Raw genomic sequence first — 27,663 nt, 5'->3', positions numbered from 1 at the left:
TTGAAGTGCGGGCACTTCCTACTATGCAGGCGAAATAAATAATCAATAGATTTACCATCAATCAAATAAACCTCCAAGTTCTTAAGTCCAAACCGTTGGATTGATTTAAAAGGATTTAGCCTTTGACAAATTGATATCGCCACAATAGACGCACTTTGTTCCCGTAAATTGATTTAGTGTATCGCTGCCGCTTCCCGCTGACAACGGCTATTTGCCTGCATTGTCTCCCAAAGTTATGAACTATCTGCATTTTGCCTCGATTGATTTATAAGCACAGACACAGATTCAACAATGGGATTAGTACGGCTTTGAAAGTTAATGCATAAGCCTAGCGTGCAAATTTAGAGAAGAGATGATAACCTAAGTAGGTATCTGGGAATGTGTCGGACTATTTATTCATAATTGATGGCACCATTTCATAACACGAGGAGAAAGAAAGAAGTCGCCATTGTTCTTCTTCTTTGTCTACTTTAGTTTTGGCAAAACAGGCCTGTTGAACGAAAAAACGATTTACGCTTACCTGGCCGATGCTTCTGCTAAGTAAGACTTATCTGATCAGTCCAACGTATCGGGACCCACCTCACGTTCCATTACCTTCCTACTTATACAAACTGAAATAACTAGAATTGTAAACGCCAAATTTTCTTAAAGAAAACAGGAGCTAAAAATCCCAAATCGAAAATAAAATAAAATTACAGTCTTGATATTTCGTAGGTAACTCTTTGCATCGTAGTGAATGAGAGAAATTTAGACCATGTTTGAAGGACTGTTCCTTGTAGCGTATCAAAACTAAAAGTAAATAGGTATCATTAACGTTAAAACAGCCCGACACTGATATTGATATTAATCTCTGTTCAACTTAGTTATTATTTAAGCATTTACAGGGTGTGTTAGAATTGCTTAATTTATCAAAAAAAGGGAGATGTCGACACCACCCGTGCTATTTCACATTAAAGTACAATTTATTGCCGAAAATAGATTCCTTCCAAATGGATGCGAAAAAAATCTTTCGCAAAGGTGAGACCAGGACGCCATTGGGATTGACAAGCATTTGATAAATTACTTTTATTGGTACATTTGTCGAATAAACCATCAATCATCTTCGTTTTATATAACATGTAACAACTCTGCAAATGACTACCTGCCTCCCTATTAAAAGTACATAAGTATTATAACGAAGTAAGTTTGATATCTGAAGATACAGAAAAAAAACACTACCAACCAAGATTTCTTAGAAAATTCCAATAGGTTCCCGACAGCTTCCGGACATAATTGAATCATTATGGAAAGTTATGACGTAATTTAATTAAAACAATACGGTTGTGTGGAATTTACAGTTTAACTGTGATTGTAAATAAGGAGGTGTGTCGATGTCTATTCGAAAGGACTTTTAGTTTTCCATGGAGTTCATATATAAATAAACCCTTTTGAAAAGACTCCTCACATGTTCATTTACACATCTTTATTTTTCCCTAAAATTCGATATTGATATTATGTGTTTAATTCATTTAATATAAATCTATTAACCATAGCTATGAAGCTATACCTCTACTTTCGACTTTATTCGATTTTTAGGGTTCCGTAGTCAACTAGGAACCCTTATAGTTTCGCCATGTCTGTATGTCCGTCTGTTCACGCCAACAAAGTGCAAAAATAAAAAATGGATAAAAATGTTTTATTAGGGTACCCCCCCCCTACATGTAAAGTGGGGGCTGATATTTTTTTCATTCTAACCCCAACGTGTCATATATTGTTAGATTGGTATTTAAAAATGAAAAACTACGGAAAACTACGGAACCCTACACTGAGCGTGGCCCGACACGCTCTTGGCCGGTTTTTACTTATTATTATGTTTAGTATAAGCGTTAATTACAAAAACATTCTTCCAACTTTAAAACTTTGAGTTATACGTACTTATTTTAAAAATGTATGTTAAATTGATACATTTCTATAACATTATTTATTATTCAAACACGAAGGGTACGCTGATGGATGTACAGTAAACGGCGATAAAGAATGCACGTCAGTCTTTGGAAAGAGACAATAAAATTAACGTCACATAAGCAAGAAAGAGACAACGCTCTACGAAGACCAAAATCCGATGTGTATTTTTTATCGCCGGGTACTTGTAATCTTAATAGGTATCTACTATACGTATTGGGAGATAGAGTGATTTAAGGTTACAAATTAACAGAAACAAAATTAATTAAAAGTAGTTGATATCTGCGTTTTGATCCTATGTGTTTAAAATAACTTACTAAAAACTACACTCGGGTGCAAAGAAATCAGACCACCCCTGCATTTTTAACATTTCTTCAATTTCTGTAAAAACTGTAAGCAAGATCGCGATTTGTTATATACCAAATGAAACCTAAGGTTTACCTCTACAAATTCATATGCTTTTCAAAAGTTTCCGTCCAACACTTTCAGTTTTTCAGGGCTTCGAACGTTGCTGCCCTAAAAATGCGTACATGGAGTAAACCGTATGCCTAACGGGAAAATTGTGGTTCCAAGGAAAATCAGGAAAAATTAAAACAATTTTCAGCTTTTCAGTAATGTGTATTGCCTCCTCTAGCCCTATGATAAGCAATCATGCGGTTTTTCATCGACCTTATCAATTTTACCACGACTTCTTGAGGGAAGCCCGCCCATTCTTCTTCAATTGCATACCGCAGCTCCACTAAGGTTTCAGGGGCGGGAAATCTGGCCTGGACTCTTCTTTTCAGTTTGTCCCATAGGTGTTCGAACTGGTTCAGGTCTGGACTTCGTGATGGACAATCCATAACCCCTATGCCGACCTCCTCCAGGTACTCCTTAGTACCGGGCCGTATGAGGTCGAGCGTTATCTTGCATCAGGATAAACTTGTCGCTGATGTAACCCGCGAATGGGACCACGTGTTCATCCAGGACTTCCTCAATGTACCGACGAGCAGTCAAACCACCCGGATTCGGCATGGTACCTGGCCCTGTGATAAAAACAATGTCCGTCTTCGCTTCCAAGGAAATGCCTCCCCAGACCATTATTGATCCTCCACCATAGACAACAAGTTCCTCGATTCAGCATTGAGAAAACAGCTCTCCAGGCCTTCGGTAGACTTGTGCCCGTCCATCATTACCGAATAAAGTTATCCTGCACTCGTCGGAACAAAGTACGGTCCTCCATTGCTGGAGCGTCCAACCTTCATGTTCCTGAGCGAAGACGCGTCGTGCAATTCGGTGGTCTGTGGGGAGTTTTCGGCCATTTGCAGGTCTGTGTGCTGTCAATTTCTTTTCTTTTAGTCGTCTTCTAACAGTCCATTGGCTGACATAAACAGTGCTGGTCTCTTAAAGCTTTTGCTGGACCTGAACAGCGTTCAGTCGACAATTTCTTAGAGAGGTAACAACGATAAATGGGTCATCTCTCTCTGAAGTACAGCGAGTTTTGCCTGTTTCGGGTCTTCTGGAGAGCCTATGGTCCTTTTGAAATCTCGTGACACACACGTTGACCTGAAGACTTCCATAAATTCAGTTAGCGAGCCACTTCACGCTGACTAAGCCCACTTTGCAACAGGGCAACTGCTTGACCTTTTTTTTTCAGTTTTTCAGGTCAATTTGATGAGACCAGTGTTCAGGAAGACGTATCAATTACGGAGGATGCATAAACAATGGTAATTACGGGTTTTATGACCAATGGCAAGTGCTCAATTAGGGCAAGCGTCAAAGAGAAAATTGGAGGGGGGTGATTTCCCCGCCCACATTTTACCCAATATTCACCCCCACCACAAACTGTTGGTGTCATTTGATAGGGCAGAAAATTACCTATCACGTGGTATTAAATTTTTTGAGGTAGGACTTACACTTTTTACAGTAATGGAAAAAAATGTAAAAATGCTGGGGTGGTCCGATTTCTTTGCACCCGTAGTAGCTTACTTACTAATAAAGGCGAGTTTTATAGGAAATAAAAAAACGTTCTTTGTTTGTTTATGTATTTATTTAAAGCACTTTTAATATTTCTAACATACAATCGTATGAGTTCGCTACATAAAAGCATTAACTACATTAAAATACTGACCTACGAGTAAATTCAACAACAAACTGCTTAGTCAACCTGCTAATCGATTACGCTGACACTTGCGCTGAAATCTTCTCGAGGCTGAGGCGTAGGGTTAGAGCTGGCGTAGCTTTATTTGACGTTCATATGCGCATTGTAATATGCCTACTTGAAAAATAAATATTTCATTTTCATTTTCATTTTCACTGTCGAATAATAATCGAGAAATACAAAGCTTTACGTTGTCATAGTGCAAGCGATTGCCACCTTGCTTAGGCTGGTTGCAGCCTTAGCCAATTTTTTACATTACCAATATTATACCTACTAAAATTTACTCCGAGTGCCTACTTATCCAAATTTTGTAGAATCTACTACCTACTCATCCAACCAATTTAACTGAGACTACGCAGTGAAGTGAAGAAGTTACATTGAATTCAGTATATTCGGATTAGTTCACTAACATCAACTAACATTGTGTTAATTATATTGGTAAAGCGAACTAAACTTATTCCTTACATATATATGTATACAATTAAATATACATACCTACCTACTCAGGCGAAGATGGTAAGACCTCGATTACGGATGACAGCAGTAATGATATCAGAACAACAGGACTAATTAACTAATTTCACTTTCTAATTCTTAAATTCTACATCTACAACTACCTACGCGTGTATTAACTTGATGATGTTCATATTGGGGAATCGCTGACATGAGGCCCTGGACCCGTCCAGGTTATTTTTGCATCTTGCCACCTGTGATTGACAAAAGAAGTCAGTATGTATGTAAGTAGTAGGTACCTACTGAATAATAAATTAATAATATAGCCTTTGCTTAAGTAAGTAATTAAGGTCAGTCGGGGTAATAGTAACTACGGGACAATTGTAAATCTTCCATATTTAACATCATTTACTATAGTGCCATATATGTCCAGATAGCGTGTAAGCTCTTTCATCCTTTAACCGTAGATGGTGTTGATAAACTTAATGGTCTATGATCTACACGACCGTGCAGTTTTCCACGAAATTCCATAAAAAATATGATTTAAATGTGAACATTTTTTATGTTGACCCGCTTACATTGCGATGGAGGCTAATTTCGACTATTTGGTAGGTATAGTCTTAAAAACTGTATCGTTAAGTATGAAGACAACTTTTAGTAGCCGTATTTATTTGCTATTATATTTTTTTCTTATAACAAGACATTGGCTTAATAAGTCACATAATAAAGTACGCATTTAGTCCTAGAAACTCGACGTAAAGCATTGTTTAGACAGTATTTAATTAATCCTCTCGAGTACCAATTACGATTTCGGACAAATGCTACTAGAAAATTCACAAATTGCGTACAAGACGATACGATTGCGAAAAAAAATTGTACAGTGCGAACTTCAACTACACGTGATCCACAAAGCAGAATATCTGGACATAGTCTAGCCACTGTTATTTGTAAAAAATAAAGTTTAGGATCTGTGTTTGACGGCCATTTAGATAACCTGGCATGGCACTTACGCTAACTCCGACTTTGATGTCAAATATATCTATCACACAGTGTTTATATCGATCTGGTTTACCTACTCAAAGATATTACCTACTCAAAATTCGTCGCTCCGTTTTGCCGTGAAAGACGGACAAACAAACAGACACACACACTTTCCCATTTATAATATTTGTTGTTGCACGGAAGCGCGATGTAGTCAGTGCGTCCCTTGTGCACTTACAGCAATGCACGAAGCTGTATCACGCTACCGTGCTATGAGCCCAAAGGCTCATTATTAGAAGTGGTAACTTGTGGCGGATGGACAAAAAGAGCAAAAAATATTACTTTGTATGAATGAGTTTTTCGAGAGGCGTGGCGCTAATGTCATCGTTCCTCATAGGCCCCGCTGAGTCATCATGAGCGCGCGTATCGACGTTCAACAGGACATGGCAGCCACCCGAAGTGTAATAGTGGACATCAAATCTGAAATGCATTTATGTACACATACATACATACATACATACATAAAATCACGCCTGTATCCCATAAAGGGGTAGGCAGAGCACATGAACTACTCAAGTTTCAGTGCCACTCTTGGCAAAAGGGGCTGAAAGAAAACGAAATTGTGACACTGCAGCATGCATTTATGTAGGTATACATATTACATAAATGACAGGTTATTAATAACCATCTTGTTCGGGAATAGTGGTTACGATTCAAAATAAATCGCAGACTCATATTAAAACTTGTGGCTCTATGAGTTGTTATGCAGGAACCGTTTAAGACTAGCATATTTTTACGCGTTCGCTTAGGCGTTATGAGCTTGCATAATGCATACATTTCATGCATGTATAAAAGTTACGAACCTTCGTTCTGCATGATAATTCCTTAACAATTCACGATTCGTATTAAACATCACGCCATAATGTCCCGAACAACTTGTAACCTGAAATGGTAGTTCATTAAGTTACATTTAAAACATTTAGAACTTCTGTATGAAATGAAAGACGGATGATTTTTGCAGTCAGAAGTTGTTTTGTGCAAGACCAATGCAAGACACTCAGCACGTGACATTGTTATTTTTTTCACATTTTTTTCGTAAACGGGATTTTAATTCCCAACTAGAAGGATCAAAGTTGCATTAATCTGTTCCAGGACTTGTTGCCAGTATAACATACTATGGCAACGAAAAGATCGTATTTATCGTATCAGCTCGTATTTAAAGAGGTATTGTATTGCGCTAGTATCGTAATGTACTATTTGGAATAAGTACGTGCTATTTGTATCTTAACAATTAAATCATGTAAGTATCTGTTAAATACTTAATTACTTATAGATGACTTAAACTACGAGTACTTAGTTTAGCATTCATGCTAACCCAAATAGGCATAGCTGGTGTTTTAAGCCTAGATCCTGGATGCTGCTGGTTAGCATTATTTTTAGCATTGTCTTCGCTTCCATAGAATACTAAAAGACCGACTGGACTACGTGACAATACTCCGAACTGTGGCATGGCCTGAAATCAATAATTGCACCACTAATAATATATATGTTATGGACCAAGTGATTAATAAGGGCATTATGTATAATGCCCGGGCATTATGAATAATGATAAGATAAGATAAGATATGATTTATTGTATAACTGTGTACAAAGATATTTACAATACTACAATTTGAGAACCAACAGTTTATCCATCACGGACGTACAATATAATTTCCTTACACTAAACTATAACTAATTAATACATGCATGCACTATTGTCGTAAGCATCAAACTCTTTCATGCTGTAGAATACTCTACCAATAAGCCACTTTTTGAGAACACTTTTAAATTGTTTGTCGTCAGCTGACTTTATTTCAATTGGCAATTTGTTAAAAACTTTTATTGCTGAAATATAAGCACTTTTTTCCATTACTTTATTGTTAGTCTTTGGAACACGATAGTTATATTTGTATTGTGTGCGCAAGTTTTCATTGATTGTGGACATCTTTGTGAAATACTGTCCGTTGCGCTTTACAAAAGGCATAGCTCAAGTATGTAGATTCCAGTTAAAGTCAATATCTGATTTTTCCTGAAAACATTTCTGACTGAGTGACGTTTGTGTAAGTGAAACATGTTTCGTAAGCATCTTTTTTGCAATCTGAAAGTAGTCAAGACATCAGCAGAATCACCCCAATAAATGATACCATACGTGAGATGCGAGTAAACATTTCCGTAGTATGCACTCTTTACTACAATCTCTGAACATGTTTCAGAGAGTATGGATAAGGCATAAGCTGCTTTTGCAATTTTACAATTTAAATCTGCTATGTGAGATTTCCAATTGAGATGAGAATCTATTGTAATTCCTAGAAATTTAGCACTGTCAACCTGTTCTATTGCCACTGCTCCTTGTCTTACGGCGATAGACATCGGTGTGGTTTTGTAATTTCGAAACTGAATAATTTTTGTTTTGTTTAAATTTACATATAAGTTTAATGTTTCAAGCCATTGAACTACAGTTCCTAAAGTGTTATTAATACTTTGTTCGAAGTGCTCGTCTGTTAGCGATCCTGAAAATAAAAGCGTAGCGTCATCAGCAAATAGAACGCATAATTCATTGACAATTTTGGGTAATTCATTTATATAAATTAGAAAAATAAGTGGGCCTAACACACTTCCCTGCGGAACTCCTACGTTGACAATTTCATAATCAGATTGCTCTTGCTCTATGGACTTTGTTAAATCATTAAACGATTCGATAACCGTCGCTTGCTTCCGGTTACATAGGTATGTTTTGAAAAGTTTTAATGCGTTACCTCGTATTCCTAAATTTTCTAGTTGACTTAAAACAGTATTGTGTACCACGCAATCAAAGGCTTTTGATAAATCCAATAGAAGAGCAAAACATGGTCTCTTGTTATTAATCTCATCCCATATGTTCATAAAAATTTTGAATGTTGCCAGTGAAGTAGATTTTCCCTTCTGAAATCCGAATTGATTTGGATTAAGTATTTTATTTACTTCTATAAAGCTAAGTAACCTATTGTAAATAACTTTTTCGAAGATTTTCGAAAAAGTTGGAAGCAGAGCAATTGGTCTATAATTACTAATTTGATCCTTTTCGCCTTTTTTATATAAAGGTTTAATTAGCGCTTTTTTTAAATCTTCAGGAAAAATTCCAGTCTCAAGAGTTAGGTTCAAAATGTGTATCAACGGATCTAAAATAAAATCTACGCTTGCTTTAATTACTTGCACTGGAATTGAGTCATAACCAACGCTTTTTTTATTGCTTAGTGATTTTACAATGTTTTGCAGTTCATTTCTGTCAACCGGGTTTAGGAAAATGCTTTTACAGACAGTTTGAGATACAGATTTATATTGATCTATGGAAGCATTACTCGAATTCTTATTTAGAAAAAAATGGTTAAAAGTTTTGGCTATCATCGAGGGATTTGATATAGTAATTCCATCATCCGTTATCTTTTCTATCATTGTCTTCAAAGGGTTTACGAAAGAGGAAGTATGTTGTTTAATCAGTGCCCAAGAGGCTTTAGATTTATTTTCACTGTTCTGAATAAATTTATCATTCGCAATCATTTTTGCACGTCGTACAACTTTTTTATACAGTTTACAATAAGCCTTATACTTAATCAAGTTTTGAATATTTTTGGATCTTTGAGTTAACAAATGCAGTTTGCGTTTAGTTTTAGATGCCTTCACAATACCTCTTGTTTTCCAGTTTGGGTTACTCTTGAACGTCTTACGAACGGTTTCAAGAGGTATTGTTAAGTCAAATATTAACTTATACAAGTCTATAAATGTCTGATAAGCACTATTGGAGTCCGATTTTTCGAAAACCTCAGAAAAATTTGTCTGTGAAATGTACTTAATAAAAATTTCGATATACTTATTAACGTTTCTACTTTTAACGAACCAATGTTTCTGTTTAAAACCAAGAGATGTAGGAAAAGTCATTATTTGTCCTGTGTGGTCAGATATACCCAAATTTAACACTTTAGCTGCGCATTGTCGAAAATTTGAAATTAAATTGTCAATGCACGTTTGAGACGTGTTCGTAATTCTTGTCGGGTCTATAATTTTGGCTTTAAAGTTATACTTGGTTAAACAAGAAATGAAAGAATGCTTTGCTGTATCGTTACTTAACAAGTTTATATTGAAGTCACCTGCCAAAATTATTTTGCGCTTAAAGTTACGAGAACGCTGTGTCAATTTATCAAGCAGGACTTCTAAACTTTCAAAGAAAAAAGTTATATCGCTATCAGGGCTTCTGTAAATACATACCACTATACAGTTAAGATCAGGAATTAAAACACCGCATGATTCAAAATGCAACTCTTTGGACAGTGCAGAGATCCATTCAAGGTTTATACAGTTTATGGATTTTTTTATGTAAATGCACACTCCACCTCGAGTCATTTTGCTTCTACAAAATTGCGAACACATCTTGTAATCGTTAATTTGAAGAGAGTCTACCTCATTTTTTTTTAGAAATGTTTCAGAACAACAAAGAACATCCATATTTATAGAGTCTGTTAAAATTTCTATTTCACCAATTTTAGACTTTAGGCCCTGAACATTTTGGTGAAAAATTGAAAAGGTGCAATCGTTAGGATCGAAAAAAATCACATTCGTTACGGACGTCAATTGGTTTTTCCTTAACATTTTCGTCTTCCAGTTTTACTTCAGTATCATTGTAGCTGTAATACTCATACTTATAGTTAAGACTAAGTATCCGATTTAACAATGCTAAGCTTAGATTTCGTTTCCTGGTTCTAAAAGTAAATGAAGTGCCGTCATAAGGACTTATAAAATAAGACCACTGCCTATATTCATCGCATAACAACTTATACATTTCGCTGATTATAGGGACATTAAGATTTTTACTAAGAAATACATCGGTAAGTAAAAGGTTAGTGTGAGATAATCGGTCCATACAATTATATAGAGTTGCCTGTAATTTCATGAGGCTTTTATCATTTTGGCCACTTAATATAATGACATAGTCATACTTTGTGAAGTCTCTACACATATTTACACAAGATTCTAACAGTTTATCTGTTGATGCACCTGGTTTTACAATAGAAGTAACGATGTGTGTATCTCCGAGATGGTTTTGTAGATATCTTCGTAAAAATACGCATTTTTCATCCGAAAAAATCAGTACTCTATGTTTTTTGATTTCGGCAAAATGCGAATCCTCCGTGACAGTAGAACTGTCCAGGAGTTCTTGATCGCTTTCCTTGTCGGGTGTATCTATTTCACATTCTGGATTAATTGAATTTTCTTTTTCAAAGCTCGTGACAGTCGACATCTTGAGATCAGCAGTGGAATTATTTAAAGAGTCATTTAGTCGTAAACTATCTGCTTGCATGATGGGAGCACGGGTTATGATTTCCTGATTAGTGCAGCTGAATAAGGTGTCTGTTGTAAGTTTATTTGCGTTCTTTTTCTTGGTTGACTTGGTTTTAGGTGTTCCTTTTTCTCCCAAAATTTGTTTGTATGCATTTATTTTTTTCAGTTTCTCCTCTAGATCTTTTGACATTTCTGAGATAGTACAATTTAAACGGTCTATTTCTTCGTGCGCGCTGGCTAGCTGCACGGATAAATTTGAGACCTGAGTTTTCAGCTCTATTACTTGTACGTCATCTGTTGTTGATATATCCGGAAGACTGTGAACGGTATCGTCATGCTCTTGGGAGTCAAAGTTTGAGTCAGTATCAGATTTGTGAGACATTTCCGGAGAAGGGCTGCGTTTTACTACTTTAGCTTTCCGTCGCGTTTTTACCGGCGAGCGTATCCTACTGCTGCCAGCAGTAGTTTTTTGTTGACCCTTTGTAGCAGTTGGACTATTTTTACGGCACTGATGGCATTTCCAAGCCTGTTTACCTAACTTAGACATTAAGTCGAAGAGCTTAAGACTGACATTTGTAGTGCATGTTACGTCATAGTAACTTCCACACTGATTACATTTTAAATAATCCTTCGATTTGATTTCCTTTGTACATTTGGCACAGTAATGTATGTCGGTTTTTGAAGACATTTTAATTTTATTTTAAATAAAATACTAGAATACAAAAAGTCCACACCGTCGGGGATTTGAACCCGGTTCACTTGAGATTGCTGCGTATTATAGTCAGGTACTAAGTCCGCTTAGCCACGGCCACAGTGACGTAGAATACGAAATTTGCTTACACTTGGTTTGATTCAGATGTCTGTGTGCTTATTATATAGTTCAGTTAGATCCTTAGAGATGGCGTAAACAGCAATAAATATGGCGTAGATAAGAGCTTCGTTCGGTAGTTCAGCAAATAACCCACAGATGGCGCACCAAAGTACTCGTTTAACTAGTTATTGTTTATGTTCACGTTTGAAATTTTAAACAGTCACTGGTCACATACAGTATTTATAATTTTTATGCCAAATATTCTTCACTGGATTAAAATACTGTTTTTTAAATTATTTCTATAAACTGTCAATAAGCAGAACACTTGATAATTTGTCAAAGTTAGTTCATAAACATGCACCGAGCAGAAGCATAAATTATATCACTTAAAAACTACATTGTCTTGAGATAACACTTTCACAGTTCACAGTAATTGTTTCCAACACAACAAGTTAGATTTTTTCGAGATTTACGTAAAATAGACTATTTCGTCGAATATAAACACGGAGCTCATTGTTTACATGACTCGTGCGCCATCTACCCTCCCTGCCTATCTAATGCCTAGCCATATTGGGCAAAGTGATTAATCATTGTCTAGACGCCATTTTTTATCACATTGCCCGGTCATTATGATAATGCTACGTGATTGTTGGGCAATTGCCCGGTCATTATGATAATGCTACGTGATTGTTGGGCAATGTGATAATAAGTTTAACAAGTTTGCCGGAACGCCATTTTTTATCACATTGCCCGGGCATTATGATACTGCTACGTGATTGTTGGGCAGTGTGATAATAAGTTTAACAAGTTTGCCGGAACGCCATTTTTTATCACATTGCCCGGGCATTATGATACCGCTACGTGATTTTTGGGCAATTTGATAATAAGTTTAACAAGTTTGCCTGAACGCCATTTTTTTATCACATTGCCCGGGGCATTATGATACTGCTACATGATTGTTGGGCAATTTGATAATAAGTTTAACAAGTTTGCCTGAACGCCATTTTTTATCACATTGCCCGGGCATTATGATACTGCAGCTGCCCGTAATAAGTCAACTCCTCTTTTTCTGCTTCGAGAGTACCAGAACCCAACTAAGCAGACTGACCACCATTTGCAAATGGTATAATTTTATAACCCGGCCCCGCCTACCGCGGCACAATGTTTGTGGGGGCATTCTGCAGAGCTAGTTCATCATGTAAGTTTATTAACAATTGGTTTTTGACACTAAAGTGCTATCTTATCCCTCTCCTAGCAAGAAAGGGACACTTGGTCATACCTACGAAACAAACTAGGCGTTTCACCATCTTTGCCATTCGTGAAAGTACACTTTTATGATAGCGCTTACCGGTAGCTCTGCCTTATGGTTCTCGCCCTCCCCCGACATCATCTATGTTTCACTAAGGCTGGAGGCGAGCTCTGCTCTGCGGCCTATGTCGGACTTGTCGTTTAACTCTAAATCATCAGTACTATCTTAGCCATCCTTGACATCGAGAGGTCCTAAGGCATTGCAGGCGGCTCGCGGCTGTGTCCCTTGTAGTTTGATATGAAACTGAACTCTTGAACAGATCGGCACGAAAGTCTGCTGAAGCTGCGCCAATCCATCTATTAGCTTTTCTACATGTTTTATTATATGATGATATGGTCCCCACCAGGTGCAAAGACTATTGCAGTGCAACACTGTCTGTTGTGCTACGATGGGAGCTAGTCATGGGTTATTGTATTGTAAGTTGGATGAACTGTATAAAGGGCTATGGGAGGAGACTATCAGATACCTGCCGTGACAATAAGTCTCAGAATTGTAAAAGACAGGAGGTGACTTGCCAACTCATTGAGTGGGCCCTGCAAAATGGGCGCACACACGGTGCGACAACAGAGCAACACTTGAAGAGTGGCTGAAAGGTTATCGAGAGGTGAGACTGCGGTAGCCAGATTCCGGTGATCCGTTCAGCAAGCCGCCGGCGTTATGACACTTTCCCATTTATAATATTAGTAAAACTTAATGAATGAATAATGAATGATAATATTTATAATATCTTAGAAGCAAATTTTATAGGTTTGTTGTTAAGTTATATTGTTTCTGTAAATTTGTTATTTATTTTTTAATTTATTTTAATGTAATTTTGACGATTCGAAAGAGGTTGTAAAATCCTACTTGAATAAACGATATTTTATCTTTATCTTATCTTATCTAGTATGGATGCTCATACTGTGTAATTTCCTTTGTGTAAATAAAATAAATAAAAAATCTATAAAATGTCTATTCTTGGGCAAAATTCAGTTATTTGGTGTGTTATTATTACTTTGCGCAAAAAAGGATGGGCATTATGTATAATGCCCGGGCAAAATTCAGCTATACAATATGTTATTATCACTTTGCCCAACATAGGATGGGCATTATGTATAATGCCCGGGAAAAATTCAGCTATTCAATATGTTATTATCATTTTGCCCAACATAAGATGGGCATTATGTACAATGCCCGGGAAAAATTCAGCTGTCCGATGTGTTATTATTACTTTGCCCAACAGAGGATGGGCATTATGTATAATGCCCGGGCAATTTAATTATTTGAATAGTTATTATCAAACTGCCCACTCACAATGGGCATTATTCATAATTTTTTTTGCCCCGATTTATCATTTGGTCCATAACATATATAATAATTACCAAAAAATTTCTTTAAACAGTCAAATTTTTTTTTCACAATCTGTAATTTAAAGGTTTATTTTTTATTCTAATAAAACATGATATAATTATATCGTATATAATACCGTTGCTATTGTTATAACTACAACTTACATAGTGGTCTTCGTCACCAATATAAACGACTCCGTTATGAAGGTATGGAGTGGCCCGGCCGGTGAGCAGCAACGTCACAATGTTTAGCGATCCTTCCACGTGCGAGGAAACCAAGTATGTCAGCTTGCCATCCAAGTCTTTTTTGACGCTGTTTAAAATTTGTATTTAAACACTTTCACCATCTTTATAGAGGAGTTCAAGGACAGTATTTTGACAATCGTGTATTTTATCCTGAGTTAATAAATTTTATCGCAACAGAATTTTAAGATAAAATATAATGTTCTTACTTTTCACATCCTCTAGATAGCACTGCAGCATACAGCAACAGCAAAGCTCCGCAACCATCTTCAATTTTAAACTAAAGAAAATAAATAGATTTTGTTTGCTTTTTATCATAAAACACACATTAATAAGTCGAGTAATTCCGAAAGTCGTCTGATTTCAAAATCACCATTATTTTCCACCATATCAAGATTCCCCTTTCGAAATTACACGAGCATTTCTGTCATTGGGAATCCCCTAATGCATCTTATTTAAGTAAATATTAGGTGTAACTTACCAGATGTAAATACCTCTTCATAAAAATCTGAACGTCCTCCAAATTTGTGAATTCAAATAGGTGCAGCTTGCGGAACAAATATAGTAAAATTAATATAACGGAAATCCAGATAGATATTTGAAAAGTCAGTTTTTTAAGAATGCTATTTTGTATTGATATTATAGGCAAGTAAATTAGTCGTAGGTAATTGTCGCCCACTTGGAGTTGTGTTGTGTTGTGGCCGGTGACCTGAACACTGTAACTTTAAGTTGTCCAATCCTATTACCAGGCCTGTCCCAGTCGCGCGTGTAGGTATCGAACTGTATTACCTCGCGAGGGGCAAATCAGTAGGGCCTCACGGGCGAGCGGTGACGCACGCGTGAGAGTTGTTCGTCGCATACCTACGTATTGATTCGACCGCTGTTACAGAATTGATATTTTATCGTGATCGTACTATTCGAAACCTTATTTGTTTACAAAAATAACTAAAGGGCGGAATTATACAAGGCCTTTGATTTGAGTAGGTAATATCAGGCCTGTTTCAATTAAGGTACTTACTTATTTATTTATTTAAACGTTATTGCACAAATTATTAATAAAAAGTACAAATGGCGGACTTAACGCCTTAAGGCATTCTCTACCAGTCAATCACTGAGCAAATCATAGATAGTTTGGTGCACAAGATTATAAAGCCAGTATGAGATTGTAATGATTAAATGCAAGTCGATACCTACTATTATAAAATAAAACATACACAAATACAATAAATAAACCTACATACGTATTAGAACCTATATACATACTTATCTAAGGAAGTACGCCTTAGTTACACGCGAATTTATAAGAATTAAACCTACATACCACTAAGTCATATCTTAGGTTTTTTCGAGCTAAAGTAGAGCAATATAAAAAAGGTAATAATTAAATATTAAGATTATATTATTTTTTAAAAGGAGACAACCCTATATCGTCAGAAAAGGTACGAGTTACGCGATAGAAAGAGAGCGCACTTCTACTTTAATATAATTGTAGGCATTTAGCGTTGCGCGGTGGGAATTTGAACTTAATAGTATCGTGGCATGTGTCGTTATTTCTTTAAACAGGTTTTTGGAGAGGGCTTTCTGTACTTGTACTAAAATGTATTCTGTGCTATTGGTGCCCGATTGATATTCCGATATAAAATACGCCGATTTTCGGTACGCCGACAACGATTCGCCGACACCTTTTTTGGCCGAATAACGATTGGAAGAGTCTCATTTCGCATAATATTCGTTCGTAAACGGAGTCGGTAAGCAGAAATTTGATACGCCGATTGACTTTTCGTCGAATAATCATTTAGTAATTGTAAAAATTGGCCGACAAAAATTTGGTCGAAACACAATAGGAGTGATCATTTGGTTTTTTTTTTGGTGAGTTGGCTGGAACTTGCGTACAAACTGTTCTGCGCATTCAAAAATCTAGTTGTTACTTAGATCGTTTATAAGAAACACACATTTATTGCAACGTGTCAAAATGTTCTGATTCTAAGGATTAATTTTAGTAAATTATGTATTGTTGTTTTCAACTCACCAAATTTATACATTTAAAATTTTAGTTCTCCCATTCGGAAATTAGCACTTTTCTGCTCAAGAACATAATGTTAATTGCCAGAATATGTAAATTATTACCGCAACGAAAAAAAATTCACATTATACATTGTTTAAGAAAAAAAAGTGTCTATTAAGTGCGTATTTTTTTTATATACAACAGCGATAATTCATTCATTCGAAAATATTTTAACAATGTATAAAATGTGAAACGTTATTCGACTAAACGTGGCCTACACGAAAATATTACTTTGCAAAATGAAAAATGTCCAATGATAGTTCGGATAATTTGCACAAAAGCGAACTGAATTGTATGCGAACCAAGATTCTACGTAACGTTATTGGACCAAAAGTGACAGCGATAGTTTGATTATTCGGCTAAATGGCATTCGGCGAATTGTTGTCGGCGAATCAATAATCGGCTAAAAAATTGTCGGAGAATCATTAGGTAGCCTATCATTACGTCAAAATGCAACGTGGCCAGTATCAAAAGCAACTTTCTGATCGAAGTAAAGAACTTGGGATTCACCTGTGGGATTTGCCATAGATTCACCCTTTACAGACTTCTTTGGTTGCTTCTGCTTTAATGGCAAACTCTCTTTCTATCAATTTCTTGACATGGCTCTTACTTTGATGTCCAAATCTTTCGTGATATAGCTGTAACAGATTTGAAGATGTGGACAGCTGGCTCACTCGTACAGTTTAAGGTTTAATTTGAATAATACGCCGAAGATTCTGCGAGTACCAAGAAGTTTGATCTGTCTGTTTTTTTTATAGTACGGGGAAATTAGCTAAACTTACGGCATAATTAATGAAAGATTTTTTTAAATTGAAATATGTACGTTATAGACCGAAGTTATTTTTCATCAACCCCTCCCCACTCCTCCCCCCTCTGCGTCACCCCTCTACCCTCCCTTAAAGTGCCGAAAATGCGGTTTTTCTCGATTTCAGTCAAAACTGTTGAAGATACAGAAAAAGCGCGTAGGAACAAAGTAATCCTTAATAAATTTACTACAAATCATTCATTGACACTTTGGTTGTAGCACTTATAGTTTTCGCGTGATCCATCACGAAAGTTGGTCCTTTGCTGCAATTTTCTTTAATGAATGTTAAGTTACTTCGTCTTTTCTTCGGCGGTTGCTTCTTTTGGCGCCACGGCTGGTTTGGTCTTCTTCCCCTCGAATAAATCCAAACTTCCCGGCATTGCCCTGAGCACTATTTAATTTCAATTTTGATCTCCATGTTTAATTATTGGTATCTAAATTACCAATTTGTACTTCACATGCATTTTTTACGCTCGTTTGCATGATCTCTGCCAAACCAAACCAGCCATGGATATTTTGTACACCAATGCCGTTGAAAATATAAATTTATTTTACTTTGCCAATGGGAATCGAAATGTTTCGGGGGCGACTAGAACTCTTTAAATGCTTTTAATGTTTCTAAGTCACTTTTTTCATCCTGAGAGTCCTGAGATTTTCTCAATATCGTATCCATCGACTTCGTGTTGTTGAGATAAAATGTAGATGTTGCCAACGACGGCGGCGGTGGTGACGGCAGCGTTGTCGTCATCAATTGTAAAGGTGAATTTGGCTCTAATTTACCCGTCATAGCTGAAAGAAAGTCGTCTTAGTGAAAAACTATAATCGAGGTCATGGTTGCGTCATGTGATTGGTGGTGGAGATGCAGGTTGACCTTCTTCGTTGAGTATTGGTGTGAAGTCTACATTACGCCAATTTGGCTGATTGTACTGTCGGAGTAAACCAGAGTCATAACTCATAATTATTTTTTTTACAAAATAAATAATTAGACACTAACGTGTACTTATCTAATCCTAAATCTAAGGAGGATCAAGAACACAAAATTACTGATTTTACCCGGAAATATTTCGATTGCGAAGTTTTTACTTTAATATAATTATGATTTATTTTACACCGTACAGAAAATGCCGTGAACACACATTTCCTGATACAAATTTTGTAAATTATACAATGCCTTTTAAATTTAAATCATCGTAGAATTTCCATCGATTTAAATGCTTCCAGTGAGCCACATAGTGACTCATTTCTCTTTTATACTCAATTAAGGCCAATATTTGGAATGTTCTTTCCCACCATTTCTTTTGAACCATTTAAGAATATTCAAGATTGTATCTGAACCACGTAAGAAAGTCTCATACAGTATAACATAATTATACTAGAAAATCTAAGCGTGTGTGTTCACCGTTCACTTTGTTACATTTTTTCATTCTCAAATTTAAGTTGAGAAGAATATTCGTAGCTGCTTCAGCGAGCGACGAAATTAGTTAGTTAGTTAGTTATGTAATTAGTATGTCTTCAGGCGTGTAAGAGACATAACACGGTATCCCAGATTTATATTGAGCACAGTCTGCGTTCGAACATTGCTTCACTGATGTTGTGATGTTCCACTCTGAATAGGTATCGTTTATTAAAATCAATATTTTGTCCAACGTATAAGGCACATTTGATAGGCAGTTTATTACTGTAATATTGACAAATAATTCGTTTGAATGCTATAATTTTGTTTTATAATAATTGTCCGCATTGCATATATATTTTTTGTATAGTCCGTTGTGGCTATTGCCTTAAGAAGTACGGCGAATTCACCGCGTAGTCCATATAATTTAATTTTAGTTGTATACACCCTCTGTCGGCACACACAACAGCTCATACTTGAAGCACAGCGTCCAAAGCGCGTGTATTTTCTACAATGATTTCTTTGATTCCTTTTACGGCCGCAGAGAATATGTTTCTGTTTTTAATCAGATCTATAAGGTGATTCGTATGTGAATATTTTTTAGATTATGTTCTCATTTGTTTTTACAATGAAGCCTTTCAAGTTTTCTATTAAAATCATCATTTTCAAAACCATTACAAGTATTATTGATGTGCTTTTTCTTTTTTTTTTGCTTTGAACAGTAATATTACTCATTGCTAGTTTAATTTCCCCTGAAAGGTATTCGACGAGGCGCATTATAAATTCGTCAGTCCTATGTCTTTCTGACCGATATTTTAATAACGTTTTAATGTTTTTGAAGTAATTTTCTACGACGGAGCTGGCAGGGGTTGTATTTTCACTATTAAAATATGAGATCATTATGTTAGTCCATAATGGTAAACGTGATAGTCTTCAGTGTTTTAATAAAACTCGTTAGGTATTAGGCACGATCTTATAGTAAATGGGAATCAGTCACTTTGGTCGAATTTGCCTTCATTGTAGTTGGTACTTATCAGTAATAACTCTCGCATACTGTTGTCACCTATAGTAGATTCACCTCATTCTAGTTTTACTTAGTAGCACTTGACAGACACTGCTCCTGAGAGTGAGTCTATCGGAAAAAAAAATTCAAGTACGAGTAACGAGTGTTCATAAACAACTAGAAACCCATTTTAGTTTCCTCCCTCTCAATAGCCTTTACAATCTGACAGGTATGCGCCCCATGAGACACATAAAATCTACATATTAACTTTGCCTTCCATAATTATATCCGGAATAGTATTATCACAGAATATATAATAGTACAAGTACAGAAGGCCCACTGCTTTGATGTTCGCGAAATACCGCCTTTTTAAATCGCCAGCATTTACTTGTAGCGCGCCGATAGAATCGCGGAGTGAGCCGCCCCTGGTATTATTCAGTAGGTACGGAAAGACACAAATATTATACGTGAAATATTAATATTTTATTTGTGTGTAGTAGTGTGTAGGTGTACCCACAAATGAACGTGTATATACATATTTGTAGTGTATATTGGACTAGTATGAACATGTTGCCAAAGCCTGTACATGGTTGCAATAAATGATTATGGTTATGTTATGATAGTAGTAGTTTCATACATTTTAAATATACATTGAAAGTTTCTTCTAAAACATAGTCGTTTTCAGACGTCATACAGTTACTGGTTTGAATTCATCGTCGTTATTACCTTTTCGGTAACTCCATCTTGATAGTATGTTGAGCTGTGTTGCACGTACGTCATATCTGATGGCAGCACCACCACTGCTTTTGCCTGACCAGTCTGCGGGGGCGCCATGCCGCCCGCACAGCGCCATATTACTTCGCTGCACGCACGCCATAGAGCCTCTTCCTGACGCTCCTCAGAAGGGCGCAAGTAACTACAACCAGATAACTATTATCGTTTAATAGACCAGGGTTATATTATATTTGCCGTGATATACCTAAGGGTGTACTGTGATTTTTATGTTAATTATTGTAAATTATTTTATTTACATTTTTTTTCATTGTTTAATTGTAATTGTATCTTTGTATTTTGACTTTTGTCCATGTTTTGGTGTTTGGTTCGCTGTAAGCCAAACATGAATGTCTAGATATGATAAATAAATAACATCGAACATACATAAAATAAGTGGTAAATGGGAATACATTATGTATTACATAACCTAACTAAGTGCTACGTTTTATCAAAAACTCCGTTGGCAAAACCAAGGCAATCTTACCTATCCAATGGTTCAAACACATTCGCAAACGATTATACTCTTATTTATGTTCAGCAATATTTTATAAATTTGAATAACCTTAGTTCTTCTGCCGTTATGTTCAGTAGTGAAGTAAAATATTGTCCAAAAGTACATAGACGGCCGGAATTTATGCCGGAGCACGTGGCTGGTAGGAGAATTATGACGGGTATTTCGATGTTATATCGTTTGCCTTCACCCGAGTAGTTTTAGATCGTACCTACCGTATATCAATTGACAAGTAAGTTACTGAGTAAGTTGCTATTTATTTCAGAGATATATCCACTCGTTCAACGAGTTGATATATCCACTCGCTGTTATTTTCTCTTTCTCATTCTCATTGAGCGTAAGCGCTAAGCGTGAGCCCGATAGATACGTGTGCATATGCACAGATATGAAGAAACCATGTTGTTTTAAATTTTGTGTTTTTATACCTAACAAAAAATAATCATTAAAACTCCCGAGAAAAAAGCTGTACATTATATTGAGTCCAGTGGCGCCCTTATTGAAGAGGTTGTGTTTTCTATTAAAACAATTTATTTATTTATGTTTCAATCACTATGTATTATTATGTTACTTACCATGGAACAGCCGTGGAGTGGAGCATATGAATGTTTAGGTATATAATTTGTTATTATTTATTATTATTTAGAGCCTAATGTGTCCCACTGCTGGGCAAAGGCCTCCCCCCTCTTTTTTCCACTCATCCCTGTTTGGAGCAACATCTGGCCAATCTTTCAAAAAGGAGTCCAAGTTATCCCGCCATCGCCGACGTGGTCTGCCGGTTCCCCGGTTTGACTCGTGGGGCTCCCATTCCGTGGTTATCTTGGCCCACAAGTCGTCCGGCATTCGGCAGACGTGGCCAGCCCAGTCCCATTTTAGCTTAGCCGCTTTTTGAGCTACGTCTATTATTTGAGTCTTAGAGCGCAGCGTAATAATTTGTTAATGTTTTATTTTAGATTGAGAATAAGACGATATTTTGGTAACTAAGTTGGTAAAAACGACACTTTACAAAACGCGAGAATTTAAAGTGTTATAACGACGCTTTAATCGAATGCGCTGCCGATACCGATTGAGATATTAACAAAACAATGTAGGTACATATACCTATTGGAATTAGTACCTTTTATATAGGTCTACAAAAAAATCCGCAGTATTCCCGATGAACTACAGTATGGGGTTCTTCAAAAAAGGAGTGTACAAGTTTCTAATCGGTCGGCGACGCGCATGTGACACCCCCTGAGTTGCAGGCATCCATAGGTTACGGTGACCGCTTTCCAACAGGCGGACCGTATACCTGTTTGCCACCGACGAGGTATAAAGAAAATATTTTCATTTACTTATGTGCGTTTTCACCTAAGAATATATTATTATAATTTATGAGTGCTTTCAGTAAATTGATTGAAATATGACATGTGCAGTAATAGAGTGATTTTTGAGGAAGGTTTAGGTAAGGGTTTTTTCTGTAAATTTATTGAATTATGACATGTGTTAATCAAGTCGGTAAAAATCACGCTTCGTAAGAGGTTTAAATATTTAGGGCAGAATAATGTTAAAAATATTTAAAATTGAATTCCATGAATTTGACAAAATCAAAAAAAGTTTAAAATCATGGTGGTAAATATATGCCCCACCTTAAGGGTTAATGGAATACGTTAACCATACCGATTGAGTTGAAACGAAAATGTAACTTCCTATAAGCTTCATTCCCCGTGTGAAGTCGGAGCGGATCGGTCGGTAGTGTCTGCCCACAGCCTGGTGGCGCAAACGCATACCTACCACTGGTAAAACTTAGATCGTGATTTTAAGATTTTGCCTGATTGGTTTAGGTCCGCCTGATGATTGAAGCTGAGTTTTCATACTTTGCACCTAATTATCTAAGCGAGCATTCGTTCATTTCGCTCCTTGAAAAACATAGTGACACTATCCAAAAACAATAGGTTTTTAGTTAACAACGCCATCTAGGTCGCGCGTTCATAACGAACGCAATGCAAAGACACCTATCAATTTAGCTTGCTTAGAGGCGACAGGGGGCGCTAATGTCACTATGGCGAATAGTGGGAATAGACGCGTGGGGGACGGGAACAATGTCATGTTTGCATTAATGACCTGGACGCCGATCAAAATGTAGTGAACTCTAAGACGAAAGTTGTCATTTTGTGTTTAGTGACGGTGTTCCGCGAGATTGAATGGTAAGTATGACAATTTTCTTATGGAACATTGTATCAATCCTTAAAGTGTCACTTTGAACTTGTAATAACTATTCAATATTGAGTTTCATTTTAAAGTAACAGTGTCATTTTTGCTATAATGACACTAGTACTTTAACAATTCTAAACGTTTTGAGATAGGTATAGTGACACTGTGCACGTAATGACGGTTTGGCTTTAAACTATTAGGCTTAATGCAGGTTAAAAATAAAGTTGTACTGTACTTTTACTTAAAATGACGTTATGGTCTTAACTCGCTAAAAAGAATTTGCATGAATGAATCGTCATTATCTGTTTAGTGTCATTTTTGATTGTATGAATTACCATAATTACGCTTGCAAAGAAATGGAATACTGCTGTTATGAGTTTAAAGCCACTTTAACTGGTAATGGTAGCTTTAAACGCGTTGACTGATTATTGTCACTTTAAGTTTTATGTCATGCTTTGCGGTAATTAAAATTACAAAACAGTTAATGATTAATTATCTTCTAGACATATTATTACGTTTAATACCATTGTTCCATTTAAGTTTAGCACATAAACCTGCACAATTTTGATAAAATCCTATGAAAAAGACATTTTAATCTATTTTTTTGTAAAATACCTACAAACAGCGCTAATAAAAATGAAGGTTATTTTTTGTATAATCATTTTTTACGAAGTAATTGCTATTTTTGTGATCTACAAGACACAATTATTAATTTAAGATACAATATAAAAACTATGATTGCTAGTGGATAAATTTCTTGTGCATTAATATAATTAAATTATTAGCCATAAATAAGTATATTTGTTTGTTACAGTAAAAAATGGCTCAACGATATTCAAGGCTCAAAAATTCAAAGCAATCATCAATAGTATAAACACACCAGCATCTAGATCACCTATTTGCTACATCGCCACGAGCATGCACATTTCAAGCGGCCGACTAAACTTCGCATAAGTTTGGGTATACCACGTCGTCAAAAAAAAATCGCACCTCGCGCAAAATCGTTTCAAGCAAAAATATCTCTAATCTTATTGACTGTAATCTATCAATATTTGTATCATTTCAAAGTACAATTAAAGCCCTTTAAGAGAAAATGTGTAAAACTTTCTTAAAAACAATAATCGCCAATCTGCCGTTGTATTGATGCGATTTTAATGGGACTCTAGGTGTGCTACCCCAGACGGTTTTAAAAGGAGCTGTAAAGGTGTCATGTGGATCTTTTGCACTCCAAAGGTCACCGAGGACGAACGCCTGCAGAAAAAAAAAGCCTTGAAGGCAATAGGGGTTTAACACCAGAAAAAGCAGCTCAAGTGGTGGTACTGCTTCTAAACGGACTACGGCAGTAGCAAGTCGCTGAACGCCTAAGCATAATCCGTTTCCGGGTGCGACGAGTCTTGTTGGGGTATCTGGAGACCAGTAGCTACATCTGTCAGGAGGCCTGGATCTGAGAGAAGACGCTGCATGCACCACCGCTAGAGACGACCGGTACATTGTATCGGCCTCTTTTCGGAACCGCTTTCTTATCGCTCCTGAGCTGCAGATACTGCTTAAAACAGCTCGAAGAACTGTAGTGAGTGTCTCCATGATCAGAAGAAGATTGATGGAGAAGAACATGTTACCCCGAAGAGCTGACAGGGGCTGCCAATTGAAGCCAGACCCAATACCCCAATCAAATTGCCATAAGTCTTAAGGATTGGACGTTGCACCAATAGAGGAATGTTCTGTTCCCCAACGAGACGAAGGAGATCATTTATACCAACTATAGATGCAAAAGGGTGTACAGGAGTCAAGGAGAGCAGTTTACACCAGTCTTCGCCGAAGAAACAGTCAGTTACGTGCATGCTCTGGGGCGGCATTTCCATCGACGCCAAAACGGAACTCGTCTGTGTTTCCCGCACTGGCTGTGGTCGGTTTGAGGGGTCCTTAACTGCAGGCAGTTACATTATGGAGATCTTAGAAGAACGTATGGTCTCGTACGCTGAGTTTTTGGACCTGATTTCCAATTCATGCACGTCTACGCCCGTTGCCATACTGCCTTGATAGTGCGGGACTCCCTGCATGAGGTCGGAATGCACCGTAATGGAGTGGCAGCAACGAGCCCCGACCTGAACCCCATCGAACATCTCTGGGATGAGTTAAAACGGCTTGTTTGGTCACAGGATCCTGCTCCAGCCACCCTCAACCAGCTGGAAGCCGTAGTTATTGAGGAATGGGAAAATATTCCTCAAAAACTCATCGTAACACTGATCAGCCCCTCTAGCATAACTTGTCTTGTCGCGCGCGAGTCCATACTTGAAGTCGTGCTTGATGTATGGACTGTCTGATGTTGACGACAAGGCAAGTTGTGCTAAAAGGTCTGGTCCATAACTGATCGCATGGAAGCTACACGAAGGGCCAGAGGGAGGAACACTGGGTTTTAAGGTTAGTTTTAAGTCATTTTTTTCGATATTTGTTGATTTTATTGCGTTTGATTTTTTTTTTTTTAACCTGAATGCACTTTGGTTACTTTTTCCTGACAATTTTAATTTTTTGTATAAAATGTCATGAATTTTATGGATATTAAAATAAATGTTGTATTATTAACGCAAATGTCAAGACTGAAAGTGATTTTTGTTTCTAATATTTTTTTAGTTATATTTTATTGTTTCAGAGGGCAAGCCAGGAGAGTTTACACTAGTTTTTAAGGGCAGTAATGCTAAATAGATATAGGGTTTGAGACCGAATGTCATATAATTCAATAAATTTAATGTATATACATAAAAGGTGGTTTGATTGCTAATTATTCAGTGAAATAAAAGGTACATTTCATTAAAAAAATGGCTATAGTGTCATTTTTCCACAAAGTAAAACGAAGATATAAAATTGTCATGTGTCCCTAAACAAAAATAAATGGAAAAGTGTCACTACCATTTTGTTTAAGCTTAATTATCTTAGAAACAAAATAAAAAAAATACAATTTACTATTATAATCTATCAGGTTTAGTCACAAAACTAACAAGAACTGCCAAAAAAATTACAAGTTTGTTGTAAAAATGGCAATTTTTGACAATTCAAAAATTTCAAAACTTTAAACCATTGTACCCAAAAAAGACGTTTTTCATTTAATGACACTGTGTTTTTCAAGGAGCGATTTGTGCGCTGATGAAAACACTTAACATACTTTACCACGGTGCACGAACGAACGAATGTTCGCTCAGGACTGTTATTAAGTGAAAACGCAGTCTTCACTTACTGTTCGCATGCACTTATTTACATTTATCGGTAATTAAGACAATATTTTTGATGGCATCTCCTTCATTCATATTGGACTAGCTTTTGCCCGCGGCTTCGCTCGCGTTGGAAAGAGACAAAAAGTAGCCTATATCACTCTCCATCCCTTCAACTATCTCCACTTAACCCTTCGTCTGTTTGTGTCAAAAAAATGTCATAAAAAAATTTACTTTGATATAAATTTTTAAAGTCCATTGCCTTATGTTAGGATCCTTATCAAACACAGACGAAGGGTTAATAAATCACGTCAATTCGTCGCTCCGTTTTGCCATGAAAGATGGACAAACAAACACACACACTTTCCCATTTAGAATATTAGTATGGATAACGAGAGGTGGCATAACAAAACATTTGTCGAATATCGTATACCTTTTAAACTAGATGCACTGGTGCTGCATATTGAATTATATGGTGTCAAATTGGTTCCAAACGGCCGCCGCTAGCGTAAATGTTGGACATGCCCATAATATGATGTATGTTTATGACAATCAGCACTACTCTGTGACACACGTTGCCAATGCATGTTTTCTACCTATGTGTGTCGTCCTTTCAGATTAGTTTGTATGTAGTGAATTATGATGTGCTAACTACTGTGTACAAAATGGCAGACCGATCTTGTACGGTGACATGTAGCTTGGGCTTCTCCCTTCCGACGTGTGAGAATCAGAAGCTACAAAAGTGTTGCTCGGAGGTTAATGTAAACAGAAAAAGGGCTTTATTCTTCTTTTCTACGCAGATGTGTGAAAAATAGGTAATACTTACGTTTCTGGAGGGTCGGCAGATTTATTATCCTTAGTCAAAGGTCGGGAATCAAACAGTAACCACTTAATGACATGAGCCTGGAGGCCTGCGAGCAGTGACCTGGTGCCATTGCGAGGTGCTGCCAGGCCATACGCTAAAGGCAGGTCTGGTGCTCTCATTACAATGGGAGATCGCACCCATTCTACTCGCGGTGGGCATGAAGCTGTCCCAAATGTTGTTACACGAAGTTCCTATAATCATTACTGCACATGAATAAGATTTTTTAAGTTGTAAGTCTTTGACTGTTAAAATAATTCAAAACGTGAAACAAATTGCTAATGTTTCTAAAT

The 27,663-nt window shown here is 36.7% G+C and overlaps 1 protein-coding gene across 1 annotated transcript in view; it reads right to left on the bottom strand.

Annotated features, from left to right (window-relative positions):
• Nucleotides 1–3,976: 3,976 nt before the first annotated feature.
• LOC125241422 (inactive ubiquitin carboxyl-terminal hydrolase MINDY-4B) overlaps nucleotides 3,977–27,663 on the bottom strand; it is a 48,436-nt gene continuing 24,749 nt past the window's right edge. Inside the window, exons 3-10 of the mRNA XM_048149903.1 lie at nucleotides 27,335–27,564; nucleotides 20,554–20,743; nucleotides 14,771–14,841; nucleotides 14,484–14,631; nucleotides 6,891–7,028; nucleotides 6,379–6,458; nucleotides 5,858–5,995; nucleotides 3,977–4,788 (exon numbers count right to left, since the gene is read on the bottom strand). Of these exons, the coding sequence (XP_048005860.1) occupies nucleotides 4,725–4,788; nucleotides 5,858–5,995; nucleotides 6,379–6,458; nucleotides 6,891–7,028; nucleotides 14,484–14,631; nucleotides 14,771–14,841; nucleotides 20,554–20,743; nucleotides 27,335–27,564 (1,059 nt within the window). The 3' untranslated portion in view covers nucleotides 3,977–4,724. The remainder of the gene's footprint in view (nucleotides 4,789–5,857; nucleotides 5,996–6,378; nucleotides 6,459–6,890; nucleotides 7,029–14,483; nucleotides 14,632–14,770; nucleotides 14,842–20,553; nucleotides 20,744–27,334; nucleotides 27,565–27,663) is intronic.

The sequence above is a fragment of the Leguminivora glycinivorella genome, chromosome Z (assembly GCF_023078275.1).
Source record: "Leguminivora glycinivorella isolate SPB_JAAS2020 chromosome Z, LegGlyc_1.1, whole genome shotgun sequence".
Classification (NCBI taxonomy): Eukaryota; Metazoa; Arthropoda; class Insecta; order Lepidoptera; family Tortricidae; genus Leguminivora; species Leguminivora glycinivorella.
The sequence above is the reverse complement of the archived record's forward strand: the minus strand, read 5'-3'. Positions and strand labels throughout refer to the sequence as shown.